Source organism: Populus euphratica, unplaced genomic scaffold, assembly GCF_000495115.2.
Source record: "Populus euphratica unplaced genomic scaffold, PopEup_1.0 scaffold315.1, whole genome shotgun sequence".
In the NCBI taxonomy this organism is placed as follows: domain Eukaryota; kingdom Viridiplantae; phylum Streptophyta; class Magnoliopsida; order Malpighiales; family Salicaceae; genus Populus; species Populus euphratica.
In genome coordinates, this window is record NW_011500203.1 from 59688 (window position 1) to 83686 (window position 23999).

The 23999-nt window shown below is 33.4% G+C and overlaps 3 protein-coding genes across 25 annotated transcripts; 2 read left to right on the forward strand and 1 right to left on the reverse strand.

Annotated features, from left to right (window-relative positions):
* The first annotated feature begins 821 nt into the window (after positions 1-821).
* Positions 822-8341, forward strand: LOC105111938 (BTB/POZ domain-containing protein At5g47800-like). Of its 20 annotated transcripts, none has more exons than XM_011007438.1 (10): positions 904-1379; positions 2390-2484; positions 3069-3251; positions 5006-5082; positions 5573-5710; positions 5947-6090; positions 6183-6252; positions 6372-6776; positions 6860-7597; positions 7740-8341. In XM_011007438.1, the coding sequence occupies exons 6-10, from the start codon at positions 6032-6034 to the stop codon at positions 8157-8159; spliced, it is 1692 nt and encodes a 563-aa protein (XP_011005740.1). In that variant the 5' UTR covers positions 904-1379; positions 2390-2484; positions 3069-3251; positions 5006-5082; positions 5573-5710; positions 5947-6031; the 3' UTR covers positions 8160-8341. The 20 variants fall into 20 exon arrangements, with proteins under 20 accessions (XP_011005737.1, XP_011005740.1, XP_011005745.1 ...); XM_011007443.1 differs by having other exon boundaries at positions 5573-5637; XM_011007435.1 differs by having other exon boundaries at positions 822-1379; positions 5573-6090.
* Positions 8342-14653: 6312 nt separating this feature from the next.
* Positions 14654-19709, forward strand: CBL3 (calcineurin B-like protein 3). Of its 4 annotated transcripts, none has more exons than XM_011007453.1 (9): positions 14656-14796; positions 16379-16533; positions 16850-16932; positions 17102-17161; positions 17343-17451; positions 17762-17814; positions 18611-18691; positions 18819-18931; positions 19059-19709. In XM_011007453.1, exons 2-9 carry the CDS (start codon positions 16410-16412, stop codon positions 19114-19116), a joined length of 681 nt encoding a protein of 226 aa, XP_011005755.1. In that variant the 5' UTR covers positions 14656-14796; positions 16379-16409; the 3' UTR covers positions 19117-19709.
* A 708-nt stretch (positions 19710-20417) lies between these two features.
* On the reverse strand, positions 20418-23518 carry LOC105111941 (heat shock cognate protein 80-like). Its single transcript, XM_011007457.1, has 3 exons — positions 23264-23518; positions 22580-22721; positions 20418-22469 (listed from the first exon to the last, which is right to left on the reverse strand). The coding sequence occupies exons 1-3, from the start codon at positions 23384-23386 to the stop codon at positions 20635-20637; spliced, it is 2100 nt and encodes a 699-aa protein (XP_011005759.1). The 5' UTR covers positions 23387-23518; the 3' UTR covers positions 20418-20634.
* Between the last annotated feature and the right edge of the window lie 481 nt (positions 23519-23999).

Consider the following 23999-nt stretch of genomic DNA (forward strand, 5'->3'; position numbering starts at 1 on the left):
TGACCCGATTCATAAGATCAGAATAACTAAGTTGAAAAAAATTAAAACAAATTATAAAATTTAATTATCAATCAAACTCATTTTGAAAAATAAAATTGAAAAATAAATAAATTAAAAAACACATAAAAAACTCAAGTTAAATTTACAGTTTGAACCATAACACTAAGATAACCTTAACAAAATTAAACTAATATTTTTTTAAGGCTTAACCCCTAATAAATCAAATGTTAAAAGAAAAAATTAAAATTAAAAAATCAATTAAAAAATAATTTTAGTCAATTTAGATTAACTCATTAAATCCATGACTCGAGTCATGATATGCGAATAATTTTATAGAAAATAAGTCAAAATAATTTAATAAACTTAATTTATAATAAAATGAACATCGAAGGATCAAATTAAAATAAAAAAATTAATTAAAAAATTTAAATTAACTCATCGAAATAATCTTATAAAAAATATAAAAATAAACCCTTAATAAATATAATAATGTTAAATATGGAATCGGAATTAAAAAATAATAATTTTAAAAAGAAAATAAAAAACAAATACAGTAAAATTCCTTTTTGAAAAAAAAAATTTATTAATCGTTAACAGAAAGCACACGAAGGAATGGTTAAGAGAGGGTCAAGGGGATAAACATCAGCTACTTTGTAGCACAAAGTCAGATGGTCGGTTAGCTTGCTGCCCTTTTCAAAACTGAAAAGTAATCAAGGATGATGATGATGGTGGTGGTAAACATGCAATTGATTAGGCTCGTCTATCATCTGTCTTGTCATGACATCATCCACATTGATCTCCAAATTAAAGACCAAAGTGTATTATTTTGTGTTTCTGTAGCTTTTACTGTTATCATTTGGTTAAGAAAAGTGATAAAATATATTTCTTTTTAATCAAGATCGATCGAGTTCTAAAGACAAAACACAACCATACAAAGCATCTTAACAGTTAAGACATCACATCCACCTCTTCGACTTTCCCTCCTCCCCTTGTAAGGACATGGAGTGGTGAATGGAGTAAAGAAGATGGATCCAAAAAAACACAATCTTTTTTAAATCAAAGCAACAAAAAGAGGAGAAGGGATTGACGCGAGCACACGTGAAATGCTAAGCAGCAGATTAATGGTGGCCTTGAAGACCGAAGAGAACCGCTTGTCTGGTGTTCGGCCTCCAACAGTGCAGTGCGGGCAAATCCTATCGTCCTCACCGGCTGCTAGAGGAACCAGAGAAATCCAACGGCATAAGGACTGCACACGTGGCCGACATGCAAATCAAGGCAAGGACTAGATGAAAGAAGAGAATATCATTAAGCTAGCTAGTGGAGAGGAGCATGATGACGAATAGCACAGTGGATCCTTCTGGCTTTGCTTGGTCCCACTTGTAAGACTTTTATATATATATATATATATATATTTCCATTGTTTTAAAAAGGGACCGCAGTTGAAGGAGAAATAAAAAAACTCTCTTTATTCGGTCAAGAACTCGTGGATTTTATCTGTTTTAAATTTAACTTCTTAATCCGTATTCGAAACCTTACATCAATTCGACTCCCCATTTGAATTTTAAAACTATACATATCTCGGCTTCACGTTCTTTTAAGATTAATTTTCATGTGCAGAAATTCGATCCATGTTGCTAGGATATGATTGTTTAATGTGATTAGAGGTTTAACAAATTCATAATTATGTCCAAGCATCTGAAATCAAACACAGACATTCTCAAACAAAATTATAAAGTGTAGAAACAACGTAAAATTCAATCCACTTCTCTTTCAAATATTCATGAGAATTTATCTCCCTTGAGGTTCTTAACCACGAGGCAAAACCAAACCATAATTGGTTAAATCTCTTAAAAGTGATAGGAGAAGCACTCTTTTTTTGGTTGCTATAAGCATTGTCCACTTGCATTTTGCATGCTTTCCGAGAGATTAATCATACAGCACCAATTTCCAGCATAAGAAAAGGTGACTGCTATCTCCTGTTTGCTCCCTCAATTTGCTTTTTCCTAAACCTTCTACCACATATAAGATGCTTTTGATACACTACCATGCTGACTAATCTCAATCAACCACCCCCTCTCTCTATCCTCCCCTAGTCTTGGTGAAGTGAGACATAGAAAGGAAGGAGAGAGACTCATTTTCTTCTCTCTTGTTGTAGTTGTTGCGAGTGTGTTGTCTTGCTAGTTGAGTTAACAGAAACCCGCAGTACCACAACCTCCTCGTCTCCCTTTAGCCAGCAGGATTACATGCATGAAGCCTTCAAGTCATTTCTTGAATGTCACATATATATCTGCTTCTCATGTTTATGTACATTGATGGGCACCTGTTTGTTCCTGATTTATGTTTCCATGGTACTGCTGTCTTTGCTTCCTTTATCAATTGTCAATCCAAGTTGGAAGAGTGTTGAATCTTCAGCTTTTCATCACTTGTGCAATTAAGGGTTCTGCTGCTGCTCGCTTGAAATCGAACAACTACTTGTGGACTGTGGTATGTTCACTCTTCTTGATATTTGCTTACATATGCTTCCGTCTTCATTACGTGAACAATTGTGCGTGTGTTTTAGCTTTGGTCCAGTCTCATTGATGATGATGATGGTGATGATATACAGTGGTAGATAATTAAGTTGGTAAAATGGGAAAAATCGGGGTGATTTGATTGACAGAAATCTGCTTGACTCGTTATTATTGTCCCCCACTCAATAGCCAAAGCACAAAAGCTAGCTCAAGGTGCTTTTTTGTTTATATGCAGATTTTAGAGATTCTATCACACTTTGGTTAGCTAGAGGATAAAAAAATATATATGGAAAAAGAAGCTTTACTGTATGCTATGAATAAAATAATTCCAATAGAATATGGACAAGGAGAAAATTATAAAATCTTCTGGGACCTTACGGAAAACCTTCTGGGACCTTGTGGACAAATTCCTTTATCAATTTTGAAAGGGATTGTTAGCAGAAGTAGGTAAATGGAGTATCATAGCGGAAGGAAAAAATTTTGAATGTCAATTAATGATTCTGAATTGACATGAGCATTTCTTTTTTATTATTCTTCATCGTTGATGTTATTATGTAGTGTTTAGAAGAGAAAGCTCTTAAGGGCTTTTTGGCTTCAAGTAGCTTGGTGTTGAGCTACATTACCACCGTGTTTCTCTTTTCACCACCACCTGTTGCTGCAGACCACTATGTTAGATTTCAACCAATCTTTAAAAGCACCAGGACCAACATCGCATTCTATCTGGACCACCAATACCTAAAGGTACAGTTTTTTCTTTCTAGATGAGGAGGGATAGGGAAATCATGTTCTTATTTTTATGGGGGAAATCATGTTCTTATTTTAATGGAGGAAATCACAAAAACTGGTCCACTCCCCATCTGTTCAGCTTATGTTAGGCGTAATACTTCAATTGCCTAAGGGACACTGAGATATTTGGGCTGCTGCAGAATAGGAAAGATAAACAAAAGCATATCAACTTAGATTGTGTAGTAAACTTAGATTGTGTAGTAGTTGTCTGCCTAGAGAAAATTAAATCGAGTCTCCAAGTCATAGTGACCACAGTTACTTTTATTTCATTATGATGGAAGTTCATGTCTCTTTCTTCCTAGATGCCATCCATGTTTCACATAAGATATGGTTTGAAGAGATTTGATTGCATGCAGTGTCTGTCTATCTTCCTGACTTCATGTCACCAAATTATACATGGCAGAATCATTTCATATCAATTAAGCTAAGTAACACTGTTTTTTTTCTTGCCATCAATTTTAATTCCCTGAGCTGTTGATCAGTTGAGCCTATCCTCCTCTTGCTTTACTGTGAGATGCTCTAGAGCAATTGAGTGGTCAACTACTGCAAGAACAGGGTTGGTGTGAGATTTAATGTTCTATGTTATTACCCCTATAAAGAAACCAAGGCAAAGGAATCTTTTATTTAATTCCCAGGTTTAAACAGATTCAGAAATTTACTTCTCACTCAAATTGGTTATAATGGAAATCTATTTATTACTCATCCGCCGACAATCAACCTGTTTTTAAGCAAGGAAAAAGAAACTTTTTGCCTACAAATTGGCCTTCTGCATCAAAGAGTAAAGAACCAGTACCGCCAATACTTGTAGCTCTGTCTATACTTCCTGGAGATAAGAAAAGGAAAGCACCCCCGAAGTGGCTATACACACAACTCCATTATGTATGGACTATATGCTTTGATTGGGTTGCAAGCCATAAAAGGTCAAGAATCACTTCATTTTTTCATTTCCTAAACTAGTTGGAAGACATGCTTAGGAAATGTAATTAGGAGCCATCAAACATCATCATAGTTACGGTAGGTATTTGCTCAACCTTTCAAATTCCAAGCATGATTATGAGTTGGAGTGTTATTGTTTGCCCTCCAAGTGGTTTGTCAGATGAAATTATCTAGCATCTCCTTTTGACATGGAATGTTATTCTGAGTTGAAACTTTAGTGTTTTTCCATCAATCTTTAGGATCTTCCATTTGCCACATGCCTACAATATTACAGCTACAAAGTTTACTTGCTGGGAATATAATCGATCAATTTTCATGCATCGAGACCACTTGAATACATCTGTTAATATACCTGTATATAGTTATTTTGTTTTATAGTATATAAGGTTACCATGTTTGCGTGGGCACTGGTGTGGTTGGTGAGGTAATTGCTGAGGACACATTTACTGCTTAAAGGGATTTTGGATTCTGCCAAATCAGATATTTCAGTCTCTTATGAGGTATATCTGTCAGCATTTTAGCACAACAAGTACAAAATCCCATGCCTAAACTTGTAAACCAGTGAGAGTTCTTGCCTTGCTGATTAAGCATTTAATCAACTTCAACCACCAAATTAACTTTTAATGGACCTGACAGATATAAACTAGAGAAAGTTTTGCGTGATTTAGGGTGTCAAAGAAACTGCTTCTGTTTCCTGTAAAGATTCTTCTTCTAGCACCATCCTCTTCTCTCTAAGAGCCTGACAGCACCGTCCTCTTCTTCTGTTGTTAAAGGGCTTGTCTTGTAGGGTTCTATACAGAAAAATGTTGAATATGATGGGGCCCTTGTTGGATTAAAAAGGTTAGGTTAGGTGAGGTAAGGCCTACATGCCAATTACATTTTAAAAGTGTTCAACTCTCTGTGTTTAACACTTTTGCATGCTAAAGCTGTACAGTTATGTGGATTGACATGTCTTTCATGAATTGTGATCCTTTCTTCTTCCACCATCTCAGTTTCTTCTGCTTTTCTTCCTCATGTTTTTGATAATTTTGGCCATAACTGTGAAGCCACTGCATGGTGATGAATCTTTTTCTCAAAATTAAATGTTTATTTATGAGCTGATGAAGTTGTTAGATTACTGCCCTTGTGCCCTGTCAATCATTGTGAGTATGTCCTAAAAACTCTAGATTTTCCCTTAATTAGTGACTATTTGCATGTTTAATCCAATCATATTTTGCAATTTCCCCTTAGATTTTCTTTTTACCAATTCACTTCAATATGTTTTGAAAATTAATATTTTTTTTCCTTACTTTTTTTCTACTATATTTTTTTTTTTGACATTTTCCCAACATTTTTATCAGGTTTGATTTTCCCAATTTTAATTCTAGGCAGCAGCAAGTGAAGATGGGAATTATTCAGCAGAGAAGTAATTAACATTATTGAAAGAGAAAAGATATATAAAGAGATTTTCTTTTTTAGCCAAGTTTCTGGCCTTCTGTGTATCATGCCCTTCCTTTTAATACATTTCATTTAGTATCTGTTCTGACCAAAAAATAAATTAGAATTCATGAATCACCATTGCTGCTGGTACTAATTGAAGTACACAATGAATACATAGATTGCATTTGTTAATATTGTTTGATATACAAAATTCATGTACAAATTACTATGGTTAATCACGGGGTAGTTTTCTGTTTACTAAATTATATATAAACACATCCTGGATTTCTTTCAGGCAAGATCTCATAAGGGCATGCTCCATTGTTCTGAAGTTAAAATCTCTCACTGTCTTTTGATTAAAGGAAAAGAAAATTGCGAAAATGAAGTTTATGAAACTCGGGACGCGGCCCGATACCTTCTACACAGAAGAGGCTACCAGGTATGCTGATCGATTGCTAAATTCTATTAGATTAAAGTTGCATGTATCATATGTGAGTTGTATTTAGTCATGTTAGTACTTTTGAATTGCAGGTCTGTGGTATCAGATATACCTAATGACCTTGTTATACAAATCAGCAACATCAATTATCTTCTTCATCAGGTATGATTTGGCCAGGGCATGTAAAATACAATTTCACTATTTAATCTACGTTTCTTGATTTTCCGAACCTTAAATTCATCCACGATGACTTAGATTCTTATTAGTTTTACTGTTCTTAGCTGCAGTTTTCACTATTACCGAAGTGTGGCCTCTTACAAAGGCTGTGTGCAGATTCTGATGATTCAAGTGCTGTTACCATACAGCTGCATGATATTCCTGGAGGGGAAGATGCTTTTGAGCTGTGTGCTAAATATTGCTATGGAATAACAATCAATCTCAGTGCTCATAACTTTGTATCTGCATTTTGTGCTGCAAAGTTCCTTCGAATGACAGAAGCTGTTGAGAAGGGAAATTTTGTCCTTAAACTTGAGGCCTTCTTTAATTCCTGCATTCTAGTAGGTTGGAAGGACTCCATTATCACATTACAGACAACAGTCAAGCTAACTGAGTGGTCAGAGAACCTGGGAATCATCAGAAGATGCATTGATTCAATTGTTGGAAAAATCCTCACACCCCCTGCAAAGGTTAACAAATACCTTACATAAACAATTACAGAACTGTTCTTTAGATTACTAAATCTTTTCAGGAAAATCATCTTTCTTTGCAGGTCACATGGTCCTACACTTACACTAGATTAGGGTTCAACAAGCAGCAGCAATTGGTTCCGAAGGATTGGTGGACAGAGGACATATCTGATCTTGACATAGACCTTTTCCGGTGCATAATTATAGCTATTAAATCAACACATATGCTCCCACCGCAGCTCATTGGTGAAGCTTTGCATGTTTATGCCTGTCGTTGGCTACCAGACACTACAAAGATCACACGTCCAGAGAGCTCAGTGTCTCAGACTGATGAGGTTACAGATAAGCATCGGAAAATTCTTGAAATCATCGTGAATAAGATCCCATCAGATAAAGGGTCCGTTTCAGTTGGTTTCTTGTTAAGACTTCTTAGCATTGCTAACTACCTAGGCGCATCTACAGTTACAAAGACAGAACTTATAAGGAGATCAAGCCAGCAGTTAGAGGAGGCAACAGTTAGTGACCTGTTATTTCCTTCACATTCATCCTCTAATCAATATTATTATGATATTGACTTGGTTGCGGCAGTGCTAGAAAGCTTCCTGCTGCTATGGAGAAGAACATCACCAGCACCTACAGAAAACACCCAGTTTATGAGATCAATTAGAAAGATTGGAAAGCTTGTTGACTCTTACCTTCAAGCAGTTGCCACAGATATCAACTTGCCGGTATCAAAAGTTTTATCTGTTGCAGAAGCTTTACCAGATATTGCCAGGAAAGATCATGATGACCTTTACAGGGCAATAAACATTTATCTCAAGGTAAAACAATTATATGCAATAAACGTTACCAAGATAAAAAGCTCAAGTCCTGTTCAGCAACTCAATAATTTTCATGCTCTAATGCTCTTCATGTTTTATTTATCATGCTCTATTCATGCTTTTTTGTCTTCAATTAAAACAGAAGCATCCTGATCTAAGCAAGGCAGACAAGAAGCGTCTCTGCAGGAAACTAGACTGCCAAAAACTGTCACCAGAAGTACGTACTCACGCTGTAAAGAATGAGCGGCTACCATTAAGAACAGTTGTGCAAGTCCTGTTCTTTGAACAAGAGAAAGGCTCAAGGGAAAATGATCATAGAATGCCAACACAGGAGCTTCTACTATCCAGAGGGAAACAGATACCGATATTAAGGGACGAGCTAAGTAAGCTACAATTAGGCTCCTATGAACAGACCATCCGATCAGATGGAATACCGAGAACTCCAGCAACGTCCGAAAGCAGTACAAGAGATGATCAAAAACTGAAGAGACCTGACAAAAGGACGCCGCTGGAAGCAGGAAAAAAAGGTGGTGAGAGAACAAATAGAGGAGGAGGAATCTAGAGGAGGAGGAAGCTCTGGAAGCAGGATGAATGCCAAGAAGAACAACAAAAGTGTATCAGGTCATAGCCGTGGCAAAAGTAGAGACAGGTTGCAGATAAATTTAGACCATCACATTTCCATTTTCGCTTTTCTTTCTGTAGAAGAAGGGTTTAATTTAGTTCACATCATTTCAATTACTATTAGCAGTGACACATCAAACAAAAGCAAACCCAAAAATGCATAAAAATAGTATTCGAGAGGGTAATAATAATTAGGAATCCCTACATCTTAGTTAAGAAATATATATATATATATATATATATATATATATATTAATTAATTATAGACTAATAAGCAAGTATTTTTAACTTATCATAACAAGACATGTTGAATTGTTTCAATGGAAGCCCGGAGATACAAGTTTAAATCCTTGAGAATACAAAAGCATAATTAATAGCAAACATGTTTTCAATATAAAAATAATAATATAATAGTAGCATGCATGCTACCTATATATATTTAGATTTGCAATTGATATAAAAAAATAAAAAACTTAGCATACATACTAATAATAAAATTAATTATACTTAAAATAAAATAAAAAGGGTATATAATAAATAAAGATAACGCTGGAAATCCAAGAGAATCTCTCACCTCCATTCAAACTACTTAAAACCTGATGCAATTCTATACTGGTACAATTTATCTTAAGGATTAGTTTTACCAAAAGTTCTATCTACACTGGATTTTTATAACCAATGCATTACCAGTGTGTGTCACATATCTTATGTAAACGTTTGAATAAGGTAAGAAGAGTTAATTCATTGAAAGCGTATTAGTTTTAATGCTCTATATAATGCCAGAGTCTGAAATCTCCCACGAGAACAATTCAAATCCTACCATGTCTTCTCCTTCATATCAAAACCAAAATCTCAACCCCAGCACATTCCTTCTTTTAACTCTAGCAAGTATCTAATTGCTCTAAATATCACTGTCCAAATCAATGAAAATTAACTCCATCTAACTTTTTTTAGTGGCATGCTTAATTTGAAGCACTATTGATTGACTACGATCTACTTGACTACATAAATGGTGACATTCCTTGTCCCTTGATTGATCTCAACCCCTTTGTAAACCTAAATAAAACATACCAGGTCAAATAGGATAAACTCATCCTTGGCCTCATCCTAGCCTTTACATCAAGTAAGATCACCCCACTTATAACTACTGCAAAAACATCTCATCCAGCTTGAGAGAAACTTCATACTCTTTATGCTAGTCGTTCCAAAACTAGGGTCATGCAACTAAAGAAGAAACTTACATTAATTCAATGCAGAAATAGATCAATCATTGGTTATTTGCATGTAAAGACACTGGCAGGTGAAATTGCCATCATTGATCAGCCACTCTCGGATGATGACCTCACACTCCACTTTCTACATAGATTAAGGGCTGATTTCAGGGAGATTGTTGCTCTCATTTGTGCACGAGAAAACTCATTGACTTTTGAAGAATTTCATGATCTCCTAATAGGTTATGAAACCTATTTAGATTGCTTAGAAGCTGCAACATAGTAGCTAGTGATCTCTAGAAATTACACAAATCGAATGAAACAAAGTATAAATGGCAGCTAATCTACAAGATGTTTTAACAAACCAAATGGTTCCTGCTACTATCTCATTTTTGTAGATGATTTTAGTAGATATATCTAGTTTTATCCCATGATCAACAAGTTTGATATCTCAAAGATCTTTTCACAATTCAAAAAATTTATCAAAACATGATTTAAAACAAAGATAAAGTCGTTATATTCTGACAATGGTGGCAAATTCATCACTTTAATATCCTGTTTATCTAACAATGGTATTATTCATTATACCATAACTTCCCAATATGATGATGGTACAAATACATTTTGTATTTTTATCCCAACTCAATTATTTTTATATTTAAAAAATAATTATTATTGACCTGCTGAAAAGCACGGGTCAATATACTAACTATTATATTATTATTTAATGGTTATTTTTTAAAATATATTGAGATAATATTTTTTTTAAATTGATTTTTTATATTATCACATCAAAATAATACAAAAATATCAAAAATATTAATTTTAATTAATACAAAAACATCAAAAATAATAATTTCAATTAAAGGAAAAAATAAAAAAAATTCAAATTTTTTTAAAGCATTTTTAAAAGACAAAAACAAACATGTTTGAATAAGAAAATTCAACCTCATCTCAAATGAAAAAAAAATTATCATCATCCAACTTGTGTGCAATATAAAAAAAAGTCATCATTTTATTTTCTCTTATTAATATAAAAAAATTAAATAAGAGAAAATAAAAAAAATTCTAAAGAGAAAAAAAATTAAAAATATATGGTGACTTAGCGAGATCTAATAGCCTTGAGTCTGCCTCATAGCCAGACCCAATAAAGTTGAGTCTAGCAGTCATGCTAGATCCAACATAACTTTTTGACTAATAAACAGAAAAGACGATAGCTACAAGTGCATCAAGTATCATTCACAGTGCAAGCACTCTATATCTACTGTGTGGTTCACAGTGCAATGAATTTATGTCGACAATACTATTTTAAAAAAAAATATATTGAGATAATATTAATTTTATTTTTAAAATTTTATTTTTTATATCAACACATCAAAATAATATTAAAAAATTAAAAAAAAATATTAATTTAAAGTAAGAAACAAATATTTTTTTTTAAAGCAACGCAAAAACAAACATGCTCTAATAAGAAAACTCAACCCAACTTAAAATAAAAAATAATTATCATCACTTAACTTCTGTATAATATTTAAAAAGTTACATCAATTTATTTTCTTTTTACAATGAAAAAAAATTCAATATGAGAAAAGAAAAAAAATAAAATAGGAAAAAAAATAAAATTAAAAATATCTTAAAAGGAAAAAAATTAGTTGCTAATATATTGAGCGTTGCTTTGCTTTGCGCTATATATGGTGCTACTATGAAAAATACTTTATTTGAAAATAGTGATAGTGCAAATACATTTTGTGCTTTTTGATCCAACTCAAGTATTTTTACATTTGAAAAAAAAAGCTACAGATCGCGAGCTAATATGCTAGCTATTATATTATTACGTAATGATTATTTTTTAAAAATATATTGAGATAATATTTTTTATTTTATAAATTTGATTTTTTTATCATCGCATTAAAATAATATAAAAAATCAAAAAATATATTAATTTGAATTAAAGAAAAAAATGAAAAAATTATGTAAAGTATTTTTGAAAAGCAAAAACAAACATGCTTGAATACAAAAATTCAACCCAATCTCAAAGGAAAAAAATTGTCATTGCCTAACTTTTATACAATATAAAAAAGTCACATCAATTTATTTTTTCTTTACAGTATGAGAAAAATAATCAATAAGAGAAAAGAAAAAAAGTTCAAAGATGAAAAAAAAATTAAAAATATCTTAAAAGAAAAAAATTAAAGGAAAAGAAATTAGTTGGCGGTGTATTGGGCGTTGCTATGCTATGCGCTATTCATGATGTTACTGTAGAAAATACTTTATTTGAAGATGATGATGGTGCAAATACATTTCATGTTTTTAATCCAACTCAAGTATTTTTTATATTTTAAAAAAAATTATATTGACCTGCTGCGGAGTGCGGACTAATATGCTATTTATTACATAATAATTATTTTAAAAAAAATATATTGAGATAATATTTTTTTATCATCACCCAACTTTTATACAATATAAAAAAATCTCATCAATTTATTTTTTCTTTATTGTATGAAAAAACAATTAAATAAGAAAAAAATAAAAAATCTAAAGAGATAAAAAAAAATGGAAATATCTAGCTACAAGTCGGACCCAATAACACTTTTTGACTAAAAAAAAAAAAACAATGCCCATCAGGTAGTCCAGTGTCGTCCATAATGCAAACAATCTATATTTATAGTGTGATCCATAGCATAATGAATCTATGTACATAGTACATATTAATTTATATCTTCTTTATTGTATGAAAAAAAATCAATAAGAGAAAAGAAAAAAAATCTAAAAATAAAAAAAATAAAATTAAGAATATTTGGTAACCCAACCAAATGTAAAATTGATGGGTTTGGCTGAAAGTCAAATCCAATAGTTTTAGATCTGGCAGTCAAGCTAAATCCAGCAGCACTTTTTGATTAATAAACAGAAAAGACAATGTTCTACAGGTACTATAATGTGATCCATAGTGCAATGAGTCTATATATATAGTACCTACATAGTGTTTTTTCTACGTGTTTTAAAGTATAATATAATGTATTAGATGTAGTTTATTAATTAAATATAATAGGATTATATTAGATATGTAATGAAAATATAATAGGAATGGTCTAAAAAAATATCTGGTGTAACTATTCACAAATATAATCTAAATAGCACATGTTGATATCAAGACAATAAAAATGCAAATATAATTGAATGATAAAGTTTTTCTTTTTCAAGGAGAAGATGCGGTAATAATAATAATAATAATAATAATAATAATAATAATAATAATAATAGTGGTTGTGGTAATAATAATAATAATAGTACTTTTTAAATTAAGTTTATATTTTTTGTTATTTCAATAATAATAATAATAATAACGGTGCTAGTAGTGATTATAATGATGATAATGAAGAATAAAGTGGTGGTGGTAGTAATAATGATGATGATGATGATGATGATGATAATAATAATAATAATAGTTATAGTGGTGGTGATAATAATAGCAATAATAATGATACTAATAGTAATAATAATAATAATAATAATAATAACAAAACTAATGAAAACAGTAACTAAAAAGAAAAGGGGTTTCTGTGTAACCTTATGAACAATCTACTATTCATTAAAATAGTTAAGAGACGTCCATGGTCTTAAAAAAAGAAAAACATTTGTCTTAGAGTTAGGGTTTTTTTTGGTATTTTCACACAATTTATTAGTTATTATAGATTTAATTGGTGATATTTTTTGTCAGTTCATTATTTTTCATTATAGTAAAATAAAAAGTTATTTTTGATGATAGAAGAATCAATATAGCGGGGCAAGAATATCTTGATATTTTTATTTTTCTATAAATAGTCAAATTACACATGCATCCTTGAATACAATAAATATAAGTAATTGAATTAAGAGGTACTAAAGTTTTCTAACCTTGATGTTTTTCTATTATAGGTTTGATTGAGAGTGATAAAATAATTTAATATTTAAATAATATTTTTAAAATTTTAAAATAGCTAGCAAGTTGGAATAAAGTATCTTGTCAAAAAAATAAACAATATTATCTTAGCTTTAATTAGTATTATTACACATTTATCATTATCTATTTTTCATATTATTTTTTAATCTCATTTTAATATCTAAACATTATTATTATTTTTTATATAAAAACATAGTCTAGCCCATTGTGAAACAAGAACACCACAGCCAGTTATCCTAATTTTCAAATAAACTATACACTTAGGATTTACCAATATTGGATTTGGTAATATACTACTCCAGGTATCATTTTCAGGAACCATTATTATGATTAACAATAATTATAGCTAGATGGATAAACTTACAAAACTCAGCTTAGTCAGGAGCTTGTCATAAACATTTTTTATTTAAAGTGAATATTCTTAAAAAATTTATAACTTATATTTATCTAAAAATCCATAAATTAATTTATAATCCAAATCTTCAAGTTAAAAAGTATTCAAGAGTACATTAACTTGTTTTTTTATGTATTTTAAAATAAAAAGTATTTTTAATTTATTTTTTTAAAAAATACTTTTAAAAAATAATTTGCACTACAATATTAAACATATATATTTTAGCCAATATTGAGAAGGATCAAACAAGTAGACCTTACTCCATACCACAACTAAATCTTTTTCATTATAAAATACTAGGCATCATATTTATACCCAAATTACTATATATATAATAAATTTCTTCCGGACAAATATATTTGGTTGCTGGACTGGCTTCGAAGTGTGATGTCTTTCAACCCATAACTTCTTTTTTTTTGTTGTTGTCTACAATCATGCGATTGTTTTAATCATAAACGTAGCGTGTTTGACATCTGTCCAAAACATCCACAATCATGCGCCCATGGATTTTGGCCTGGCTGCAAAGCACTTGCATTTTGTACTAGTCCAGAACATCACCATTGCGGGACCAGCATTCCCATGTGGTCTCGACCACAGCTGAATAAAGAGAGCCAACAACCTCGTGAGGCCTTGCGTGGAAGTCCTTGTCTGCAATGGGAGGTTTGGTTTGGCATCCATTTTTGGCCAGCCATGCCTCCACCTTTATACATACATACATACATATACACACACACACACACACATATATATATATATATACACACACACACACACATATATCTTTGTTATATTTTTAAACACCTTGGTTTGCGAATTGGGTTTTATTAAATTAAGTTTAATTACATTAAATAAATCCCAACCACTCTCTACGTGCTTTACAACCCCCCATCTCTCCCTCTCTACATAATTATAATACTAATAAACTGTACCAAGAAAGAAAGAAAGGGAAATAGTGAGAGACATGAACAAGAATCTTGACTTCTCTTCACCTTCCCTTCTTAACCTTCTTTCCTCTCGTTTGATTTTCTAAAAGGTAAAGTATTTTTCTAAATTATCCATTTCTACAGTTCCTTGTTTTCTCTCCTATGTATTCTTGATTGTTTCTGTTTTTGATCTTGGATAATGATTTGATTTCTTATTAAAAGTTTTAATCTTTTTTCTGGGTTTTGCTTGTCTTTTGTGGGCTAATGGTTCAATTGTTTTCTGTGCGTGGTTCGTGCCTCAAGTTTCGATTCTTAAGATGGCATTGGAGTTATCGGATCAGAAAGTTTAGGTTTTTGGATCGGTTACATGTAATGCAATTGATGAATTGTTGCTGTAGCTGTTATCATGGCTTCTGCTTGTTTATAGGTTTAGTTATACCTGTGATTCCATCCTTTGATTGATAGAAAGTGAATATTGATGTTGTAATTGAATTTTGCTGTGTAATCTGATTATCTATGAACAATTTCATTCTGAGCTTGAAATATCTACTGCTGAAACAAAAGTGGGAGGCTGAAACAAAAGTGGGAGGGAAGGATTGATTTCAAAGGATTATTGAGGCGCCCTTGAAAGGTTAACCTAACTGGAGCAAGTTGTTAATTGTTATTGTACTCCATAATATGTCAATCACCCACCTTAAAAAGGCCTTTGAGTTGTTCCTAGGGGTGAAAAAACATTGATACGTGCTCCTTTAGGTTGAATGCTCTGCAGTGGGGTAGCAAGTATGGCATATGCTCTAGACATTGGATGTGTAGCCTCTGATAGTGTTTCTTGTTTGACAAGAGTATATGTGATGCAAGTTCCTAAGATTTTAAACATGTGAGCATTTTCATTTGCAGTGTTCCTCATTTTTTCTAGACATAGGTGTAGATAGGGTTTCCAAGATTTAAAAATATATACCGTCAACTTGTCCTTTTCCCAGGCAATAGAACTTAAGAGTGCATCACTGTCCTGTAGTCATCAGAACTTTCCTCTTAAAGGACAGTTATGGCATTTGAATATATTGTTCAGAGTGCCATATATATTTTTTATGGGCTTTTCAATATTGATGATGATGATGAATGTTGCTGTCATGCCTGGTTTTTTATGAATAAGTTCATTATGAGCTTGGATTCTCATCCTCCAAAACAAGGGCAGGAGCTAAGGGTTGATTTCAAAGGACTGGGGTAGCCTTAAAAGGTGAACTGATAGGAGCGAATTTTAGGTTTAACACAGTCCATAATAAATCAATCCCCAGCCTTTTTGAATGGCTTTCAAAATATCAACATGAATTTGTATCAGGAGTGAATAAACTTTTGATTTTAGCCTTTGAGGATGTAGGCTTGTTGGTGTGGTGGTAAGCATGAGGAATACTCTAGATTTGGCTGTCTAGCCTCAGAGTAAACTTTGAGCATTTCATATCCTGTCTTGTTATTATTCTCTAGACACAAGTGTACATGTGTTTCCAAGGCTAATACACTAACAAGTTATTTGACTATACAGTCTATGCTTCTTTTTCCAAGGCAATAGAATAGAACTTAAACCCGCATCATAGTCAAGAGTATTCCCTTTCGTTTTCATGATTGCTTGCTGAATCAACAGTCTTTTTAACTAGAGTGCACAATTGAAAAAGTAACTCTCTCCTTTTGCTCCAGGTATGGAGTGTTTTGATGCCTGGAAAAGATCATGGCACAGTGCCTAGACAGAATAAAGCATTTTTGTGCTGCTGTATCAAGCTGTTGTGATGCGGATTTGTATAAGCAAAACAAGGGGCTGGAAGATCCAGAAGCTCTTGCAAGGGAAACAGTGTGTATGTTACATCTTTTTATTAAATTTTCAGTTCTTGTTTCGGGAATTACTGTAGTATAGTTATTATAATTTAAATGTATGACTTGATCTGTCATTCAGTTACCTTTTGTTTGCCTGTGGAAATTGATAGTTCTAGAATCACCTGTCACATGTTAGAATCACCTGTCACATGTTCTCATGCATGTGATTGCACGCATCAACTTCATATGGATTTCATAACTTCAGCTAGTCTTAGGATTTCTGGATTAATTGCAAAAGGCTGGTCTTTGAATTGAAAGGTTTCCCAATCATAAGATGCTTGTTCTTTCCAAATGCAGTTAGTGTGAGTGAAATAGAAGCATTGTATGAACTGTTTAAGAAGATCAGCAGTGCAGTGATTGATGATGGGCTGATCAATAAGGTAACAAAAGTTGTGGCACTTGCCATTGTTCTAATTGAGCTATTGACTTCTTGCACCTATGGAACTGGTTTTCCATTGCTAAGAGTAGCCTTTTAAGGAGAGAATGCTTAATGTGTTGCTTCATCTTTAATGGTAGTTAATTGAAAGTTCTATAAATATTTAATTACAGGAAGAATTTCAACTAGCATTATTCAAGACAAATAAAAAGGACAGTTTATTTGCAGATCGGGTATCCTGTTCATCTTACCTCCAGAGTCAGTTGTTTCAATTTTGTTTTCTTTTGATGCCCGTTCTCTTGTTTTGTCATCTTGCATTTCTTCATGTTTTCCCTATAATAGTATAAGACTTTCATTATGAAAATGCCTTCAATGAAGTTTGCTTATTAATGTCCTAAGTCTGAAATTTTGTAGGTATTTGACTTATTTGACACAAAGCACAATGGAATATTAGATTTTGAGGAGTTTGCACGTTCTCTCTCTGTCTTTCACCCCAATGCACCAATTGATGATAAGATTGAATGTAAGTGTTGCTAGTATATGGAAAATGGATCAATTAGAGTGAAGGGGATCTGTAATTTGCAATTGATACTTGATATATGCCTCCCACCTCATCTTTGTTTTTGTTCTCTTTCCTTTCTTCTTTTTTGGAGAGAGAAGATATTGGTACGGCTATTGTGGGGGAGGTTATTTGATTTCTGAACATCATACATGTGATCAATTAGATTTTAATTCATAGTCCAAGTCCTTCATTTTCCTGTGATTTCACGGCAGTGCTCTTAATCGTTACATATTGATGTTTCCTGCTATGCCCTCATTTCACTTTCTTGCAGTTTCATTCCAACTGTATGATCTCAAACAGCAAGGACTTATCGAGAGACAGGAGGTACTTGTTCTGCTCAAGTGGAGATACTGGATTTTTTAACTCTGAAAACCTGCAATATTTAAGATACATCTGCTTTTATTTGACATCTGACTTGGATTATCAATTATAAACAACAAACAACAGTCTATGATTTTTTAAATTCACTTCTTTTTCACTCTGTTGTCTAAATTGGATTGCTGCATTGTCTCTATACCGTGCATTCACACACATGCATTCTCACACTGCTCTATGATGTTATGGCAGTTAAGTTGCAGAACAGAGAAAAAACTCTTTGCTTGTTATGTGTTGCCTTATTTTTCATCATTAAGAATTTGAGAAAAGCAATTAATTAAGTGAAACTGTCAATTACTGAAATTATAACTGGAAGTAAGCAGAATATGCAATCGTTTTAATTTATGAATAGAATTTAAAAGTGATTTACCTACGAAGAACTTGAAAGGAATAGATCGAGCACATTTTAGAAGTAAATGGAATATTGATGAACTGAGATATAAGAGTAGCTTTGCAATAAAAAATAAATTGAAAGCTTCTTGGAATTATTTACCCTGCTTAAAGTATGGCAACTTGACCACTTTAGCTACAGCCTTTATAATGATGGCCAATTTAATGCCTTTCCAGTTTATAGCGGTTGTTCTTCTATGATACAAAAACATCTTTGCCCAAAATATTGCACATGCTCTGTATTTATTGGACTTTCTTTGTGCTGCATAGTCATACCATGAATTTCTTGAAAAGTCTATCCTGCATATATTTGAAATGCACGAGTCAAAATTATTATGATCATCAAATTTCACAGGTAAAGCAAATGGTAGTGGCTACACTTGCTGAATCTGGTATGAACCTGTCAGATGATGTTATAGAGAGCATTATTGATAAGGTGTTTCCTTAATCTAGTTGACTTATATATTGATGATGTTATTGTTGCATAGCGCCATATCAAAAAGAGTTACAAAAGGGAGAAAAAAGAAACACGGGTGTTATATTACTGTTCTTGTTTATGTTAGACATTTGAGGAAGCTGATACTAAGCATGATGGGAAGATTGATAAAGAAGAATGGCGAAGCCTTGTTTTGCGACATCCTTCTCTTTTGAAGAATATGACTCTCCAATATCTCAAGTTAGTCATTACGTTATCACTAATGAATAGTACACAAATACGACTCTCCAATGCCTTGGAAGGACAGTACACAGAAAGAGACTTACTCTGTCTGAAACTAAACATCTATTTCATGTTTCTTGAACAGGGATATCACCACCACATTCCCAAGTTTTGTGTTTCACTCACAAGTCGATGATACCTGAGTAAGTTGTACTGATGCCGTTTAAAAGAAATGTGTGGGGTTGTGTGCAAAGGGTTCCTAGATATAGGAGGAATGCAGTCTTGAGTTTTAGAAATGCAATGACTTGAGCATTCTCTCCAATTTGCATAGATTAGAATTTCTACCTGGAACAAATGGGTTGCGGTTGTTTGTTCTTTCATTTGTATGGGGGTTAAATTTCACGGTTGCATTTAATTAAGCTTTGATTTAGTTTTCTGAGATTTTGGCTTCAGTTTAATCTCTGCTCTCTACAAACTGGTCACTTGTTTGGCCTTCAACCTATTGCAATGCCCATCTCTTGTAATGCCGTGCCAATGGCATTTTAGTGCTGCTCTCCATGTGCAAGAAAGAGAGACCTGTTGGATTCTTCAGGCTCATCAGGCTGTTGAAGAAATTGATATAAAATTAGAACCTGCTGCCTGATTATCCTTAACAAGCTACCCAACAAGCAAGCATGCATGCAAAGAATGTGATATTGCTAAATATTGTTCTGTTCTCTTTGAATTGGAAACTGTGGCCTTTTGCTTACCTGTGTACACTGCAGGCTTTGATTTTATAAAGTTAATAGAATGGCCCGAAAATCTTTTATCTTTTTAGATCTCTACTATGCTTTGTTGAAGGATCCTTTCTGACAATTTTTTATTTTTTTGTATTTATTTCGAGTTTTGCTACACAGCCTAGTTCTTCAAAACATAAAATCGAGGCTTGTTGTGTCCTTTTCATGAAATCATAGATACCGAAATGAGTATTATATGCTAAGACATTCTGATGTTAATATATCTTGTATTAATGCCAAAACCTGTTTCTTTGATCCTAACAAGAACTTTTTTATCATGTTTTAACAATTTAATTACCTCAAAATCCGTGAAACACACCCATCGTCAGAATGGCTCGCAAAAAGCCAGCACCGAAAAACAAGAAATTAAGAGAACAAGGCGTTGAGGATTTCAGAGGGATCAAAATCTCTAAAAGCCTCAATTCCATTTCATTCAGAGTATTTATTTTTGGTTAAATGAGATAATCGCGCCGGATCGCCAGTATCTTGTCCATTAATCGCAATCAATTGTCGATCTTTCAAATCCTTGGACGATTGTTTCCTTGTTTGCCGAGGGTTGCCCATTATATACGTCTTCGGCCGAGATATTTATGATCGAGGATGTTTTCTTGGCTGTCCTTCAGTCACATTTTTTCCGCTTCACTCAATTCTATATCATCATCATGCTTTCAATGCATACATTTTACATCATCATATAAAATGAAAGAAGGTTTAACTAAACAACCAGGAAGGCAGTGGTGATGAAATTGCGCGTATCTTACTTTAATTGAAAAAAGAAACCATGTCTTAACAATACCAAAGTAAATACCTCCATTAGTCACATCCGTTTTGGTAATCCTAATAAAATCAAAATCCATAAAGTAAAGACTGGGATCAGATTAATGGAAGGATAGGATGGGGACCGCTACTACTTGAGACCCCTGTTTGTTGCCACAGTGCTGAGGTTTAGTCAACCTCCTCCATCTTGCTGCCCTCCTCAGCAGCATCTTCCAATGGAGGCATGTCAGTGTCAGCATCACCACTGTCTTCATCAATGCTCAATCCCAATTTCAGCATTCTGTGGATGCGACTGCCAAAGGTGTTGGGATCATCCAGGCTGAACCCAGATGTAAGCAGAGCTGTCTCAAATAGCAAGAGGACCAAGTCCTTCACTGATTTGTCATTCTTGTCTGCGTCAGCCCTCTTCCTCAGCTCATCCATGATTGGGTTCTCTGGATTTATCTCCATTGTTTTCTTGCTCGACATGTACCCAGCCATGCTGTTATCCCTCAGTGCTTGTGCCTTCATGATTCTTTCCATGTTTGCACTCCAACCATACTCTCCAGTGACCAAGCAGCAGGGAGAGTCCACCACACGATCAGATACCACAACCTTCTCCACCCTGTCACCAAGCACATCCTTGATCACCTTGCACAGACCCTCAAACTTCTCCTTTGACTCTTCGCTCTTCTTCTTCTCATCTTCTGTCTCGTCAATCTTAAGACCTTCCTTGGTTGCAGAAACCAATTTCTTTCCCTCAAACTCCTTTAGTTGTCCCACAGCATATTCATCAATTGCATCAACCATATAAAGAACCTCATATCCCTTCTTCTTCAGCTTCTCAAGGAATGGGGAGTTCTCAACAGCCTTCTTGCTCTCTCCTGTAATGTAATAGATATCACTCTGGCCCTCCTTCATCCTTGTCACATAATCCTTCAGGCTGGTCAACTCATCACCACTCTTAGTTGAGTGATATCGAAGTAACTCAGCAATCTTGGTTTTGTTCTGAGAATCCTCGTGAATACCAAGTTTCAGATTCTTAGAGAATGCCTCATAGAATTTGTCATAATCTTCCTTGTTCTCAGCAATCTCAAAGAAGAGCTCAATGCACTTCTTGACCAAGTTCTTACGGATAACCTTGAGGATCTTGTTCTGCTGAAGCATTTCTCTTGAAATATTGAGAGGAAGATCCTCAGAATCCACTATACCCTTCACAAAGCTTAAGTACTCTGGCATCAACTCCTCACAGTTATCCATGATGAAGACACGGCGGACATAGAGCTTGATGTTGTTCTGCTTCTTCTTGGTGTCAAAGAGGTCAAATGGTGCTCTCTTAGGGACAAAGAGGACAGCTTTGAACTCAAGCTGACCCTCAACTGAGAAGTGCTTCACTGCAAGGTGCTCCTCCCAATCATTGGTAAGGCTCTTGTAGAATGCGCCATACTCCTCTTTGGTGATCTCCTCTGGTTTTCTCATCCAGATGGGCTTCTGCTTGTTCACCAAAGACCACTCATGTGAAATTTCCTTGATCTTCTTCTTTTTCTTCTCTTCCTTGTCCTTCTCGTCATCAACATCCTCTACATTACCCTCCTCATCTTTCTTATCTTCCACATCCTCATCCTCATCATCAGAAATCTCCTTCTCAGTGGTCTTCTCAATCCAAAGGGAAATAGGATAGCTAATAAACTCAGAATGTTTCTTAATCAGATCCTTGAGTCGGCGCTCCTCGAGGTACTCTAATTGGTCTTCCTTAAGGAAGAGTGTGATCTTGGTACCTCTGCCAAGGTTCTCACCAGAGGTATCCCTGGTGACAGTAAATGAACCACCAGCCTGAGATTCCCACACATACTGCTCATCATCATTGTGTTTGGAGGTAACAACCACCTTATCAGCAACCAAGTAAGATGAGTAGAACCCAACACCAAACTGTCCAATCATGCTAACATCAGCACCAGCAGTAACAGCTTCCATGAATTCCTTAGTTCCAGACCTTGCAATGGTACCAAGGTTGTTCACCAAATCTGATACAAACAAGACAAGTAACATCAAACATCAAACAAAAACAGAATCCTAATTAACAATTGCAACAAAATTCAAACATTACAACTACAAATAAAAATTAGATGCTTACCAGACTTGGTCATACCAATTCCACTATCAATAATAGTGAGGGAATTGTTGGCCTTGTCAGGAATAATGTGAATGAAAAGCTCGGGTTGGGCATCGAGCTTGCTCTTGTCAGTCAAGCTATCGAATCGAATCTTATCCAAAGCCTATAAAACACAAACACAATAACATCATAAGCTAATACCACTATTTGCAGATTCACACCCATTGACCATACCATTCCAAACAAATGGTTCCACATTACACGAAATTACATAAATTTTCATTCATTGAAACATATTTAGTTCAAAAACAACCATTAGAGCAATCCAATTGAACAGACTTGTATCTGATTTTTCAAAACGGATTGAGAAAAGGAAAGAAAGAAAAGGTTGGATCTAACATAACTAAAGCATAGGAACGGAAGGGCTTATCAAACAAAACATCAAAATCCCACAATCCAGCTAAAACATACAGTAATACATACATTAATTAGCCTATTCATACATAAAACGATAAAAATGAAGAAAACTTTTTATCTTTAAGATAATTAAAACATAACAACAAAAGGGTCTATCAAACACAACAAAAAAGTCCCAAAATTCAGCTAAAATTAAACGTTTCATACATTAATCACTCTCTTCAAACGTTAAACCACGAGACAAAAGGAAAGAAAACAGAAGCATAACATAAAGGGAAAGAAACACACATCAGAGGAATTGCTGATGATTTCACGAAGAAAGATCTCTTTGTTGCTGTAGAAAGTGTTGATGATCAAACTCAACAGCTGATTGATCTCAGCCTGGAAAGCAAACGTCTCGGTCTCCGCCATTCTTTTTTATGCGCTCACAAACAAGGAAACCTAAACGACACACCAAATAAAGAGAGAGAGGAGAGAAAGAGGGAGATCTAGGGTTTCAAAAGGTTCAGTCTTTGGGTGTGGTTTTATAGAGAAAGGGTAGGTCTTTATATGTTCTAGATCCTTCTTCTCTCTGTTTTAACCAAGCCGTCTATTATGAGATATTTTTTAAGAGAATAATGAAAATATAGATTTAATTTTCAAAATTAATTCTGAAATTAGAAGATATATAAAAGTAGAGGTACCCTATTAGTGAAAAAATAGACCAAATATGATATAGAATACAAGAAAACAATAAAATTATAAAATTAATTTTCAAATAATTATTAGTATTTTAAAATATTTATAAAGTAAAGCTACAATGAAAAATTTAAAGAAAACAATTATACATAATAAGGTATACATATGTTAAAGTTAATTAAAATTCATGAAAAATAATAATATGTTCATATGTATTTTTTTTATGACTTGATTATTATATTTTCAAAAGCAATATTATGGATAAATTTATATTTTTTAAGTAAATAATGTATTTATTTTCAAAGTGATGATCGTTATTTATTGATATTTAATTAAAAAAAACATT

Excerpts from the sequence above, each read along its gene's own strand:
- LOC105111938 (XM_011007435.1), top strand. The coding sequence starts at position 6,032 with ATGAAGTTTATGAAACTCGGGACGCGGCCCGATACCTTCTACACAGAA. Across the intron at positions 6,091-6,182 it reads TACACAGAAGAGGCTACCAG|GTCTGTGGTATCAGATATAC; the intron begins GTATGCTGATCG and ends TTTGAATTGCAG. Across the intron at positions 7,598-7,739 it reads CAATAAACATTTATCTCAAG|AAGCATCCTGATCTAAGCAA; the intron begins GTAAAACAATTA and ends CAATTAAAACAG.
- CBL3 (XM_011007453.1), top strand. The coding sequence starts at position 16,410 with ATGGCACAGTGCCTAGACAGAATAAAGCATTTTTGTGCTGCTGTATCA. Across the intron at positions 17,452-17,761 it reads AATTGATGATAAGATTGAAT|TTTCATTCCAACTGTATGAT; the intron begins GTAAGTGTTGCT and ends ACTTTCTTGCAG. Across the intron at positions 18,692-18,818 it reads TAGAGAGCATTATTGATAAG|ACATTTGAGGAAGCTGATAC; the intron begins GTGTTTCCTTAA and ends TGTTTATGTTAG.
- LOC105111941 (XM_011007457.1), bottom strand. The coding sequence starts at position 23,386 with ATGGCGGAGACCGAGACGTTTGCTTTCCAGGCTGAGATCAATCAGCTG. Across the intron at positions 22,722-23,263 it reads TCATCAGCAATTCCTCTGAT|GCTTTGGATAAGATTCGATT; the intron begins GTGTGTTTCTTT and ends TGTGTTTTATAG. Across the intron at positions 22,470-22,579 it reads AATTGGTATGACCAAGTCTG|ATTTGGTGAACAACCTTGGT; the intron begins GTAAGCATCTAA and ends TGTTTGTATCAG.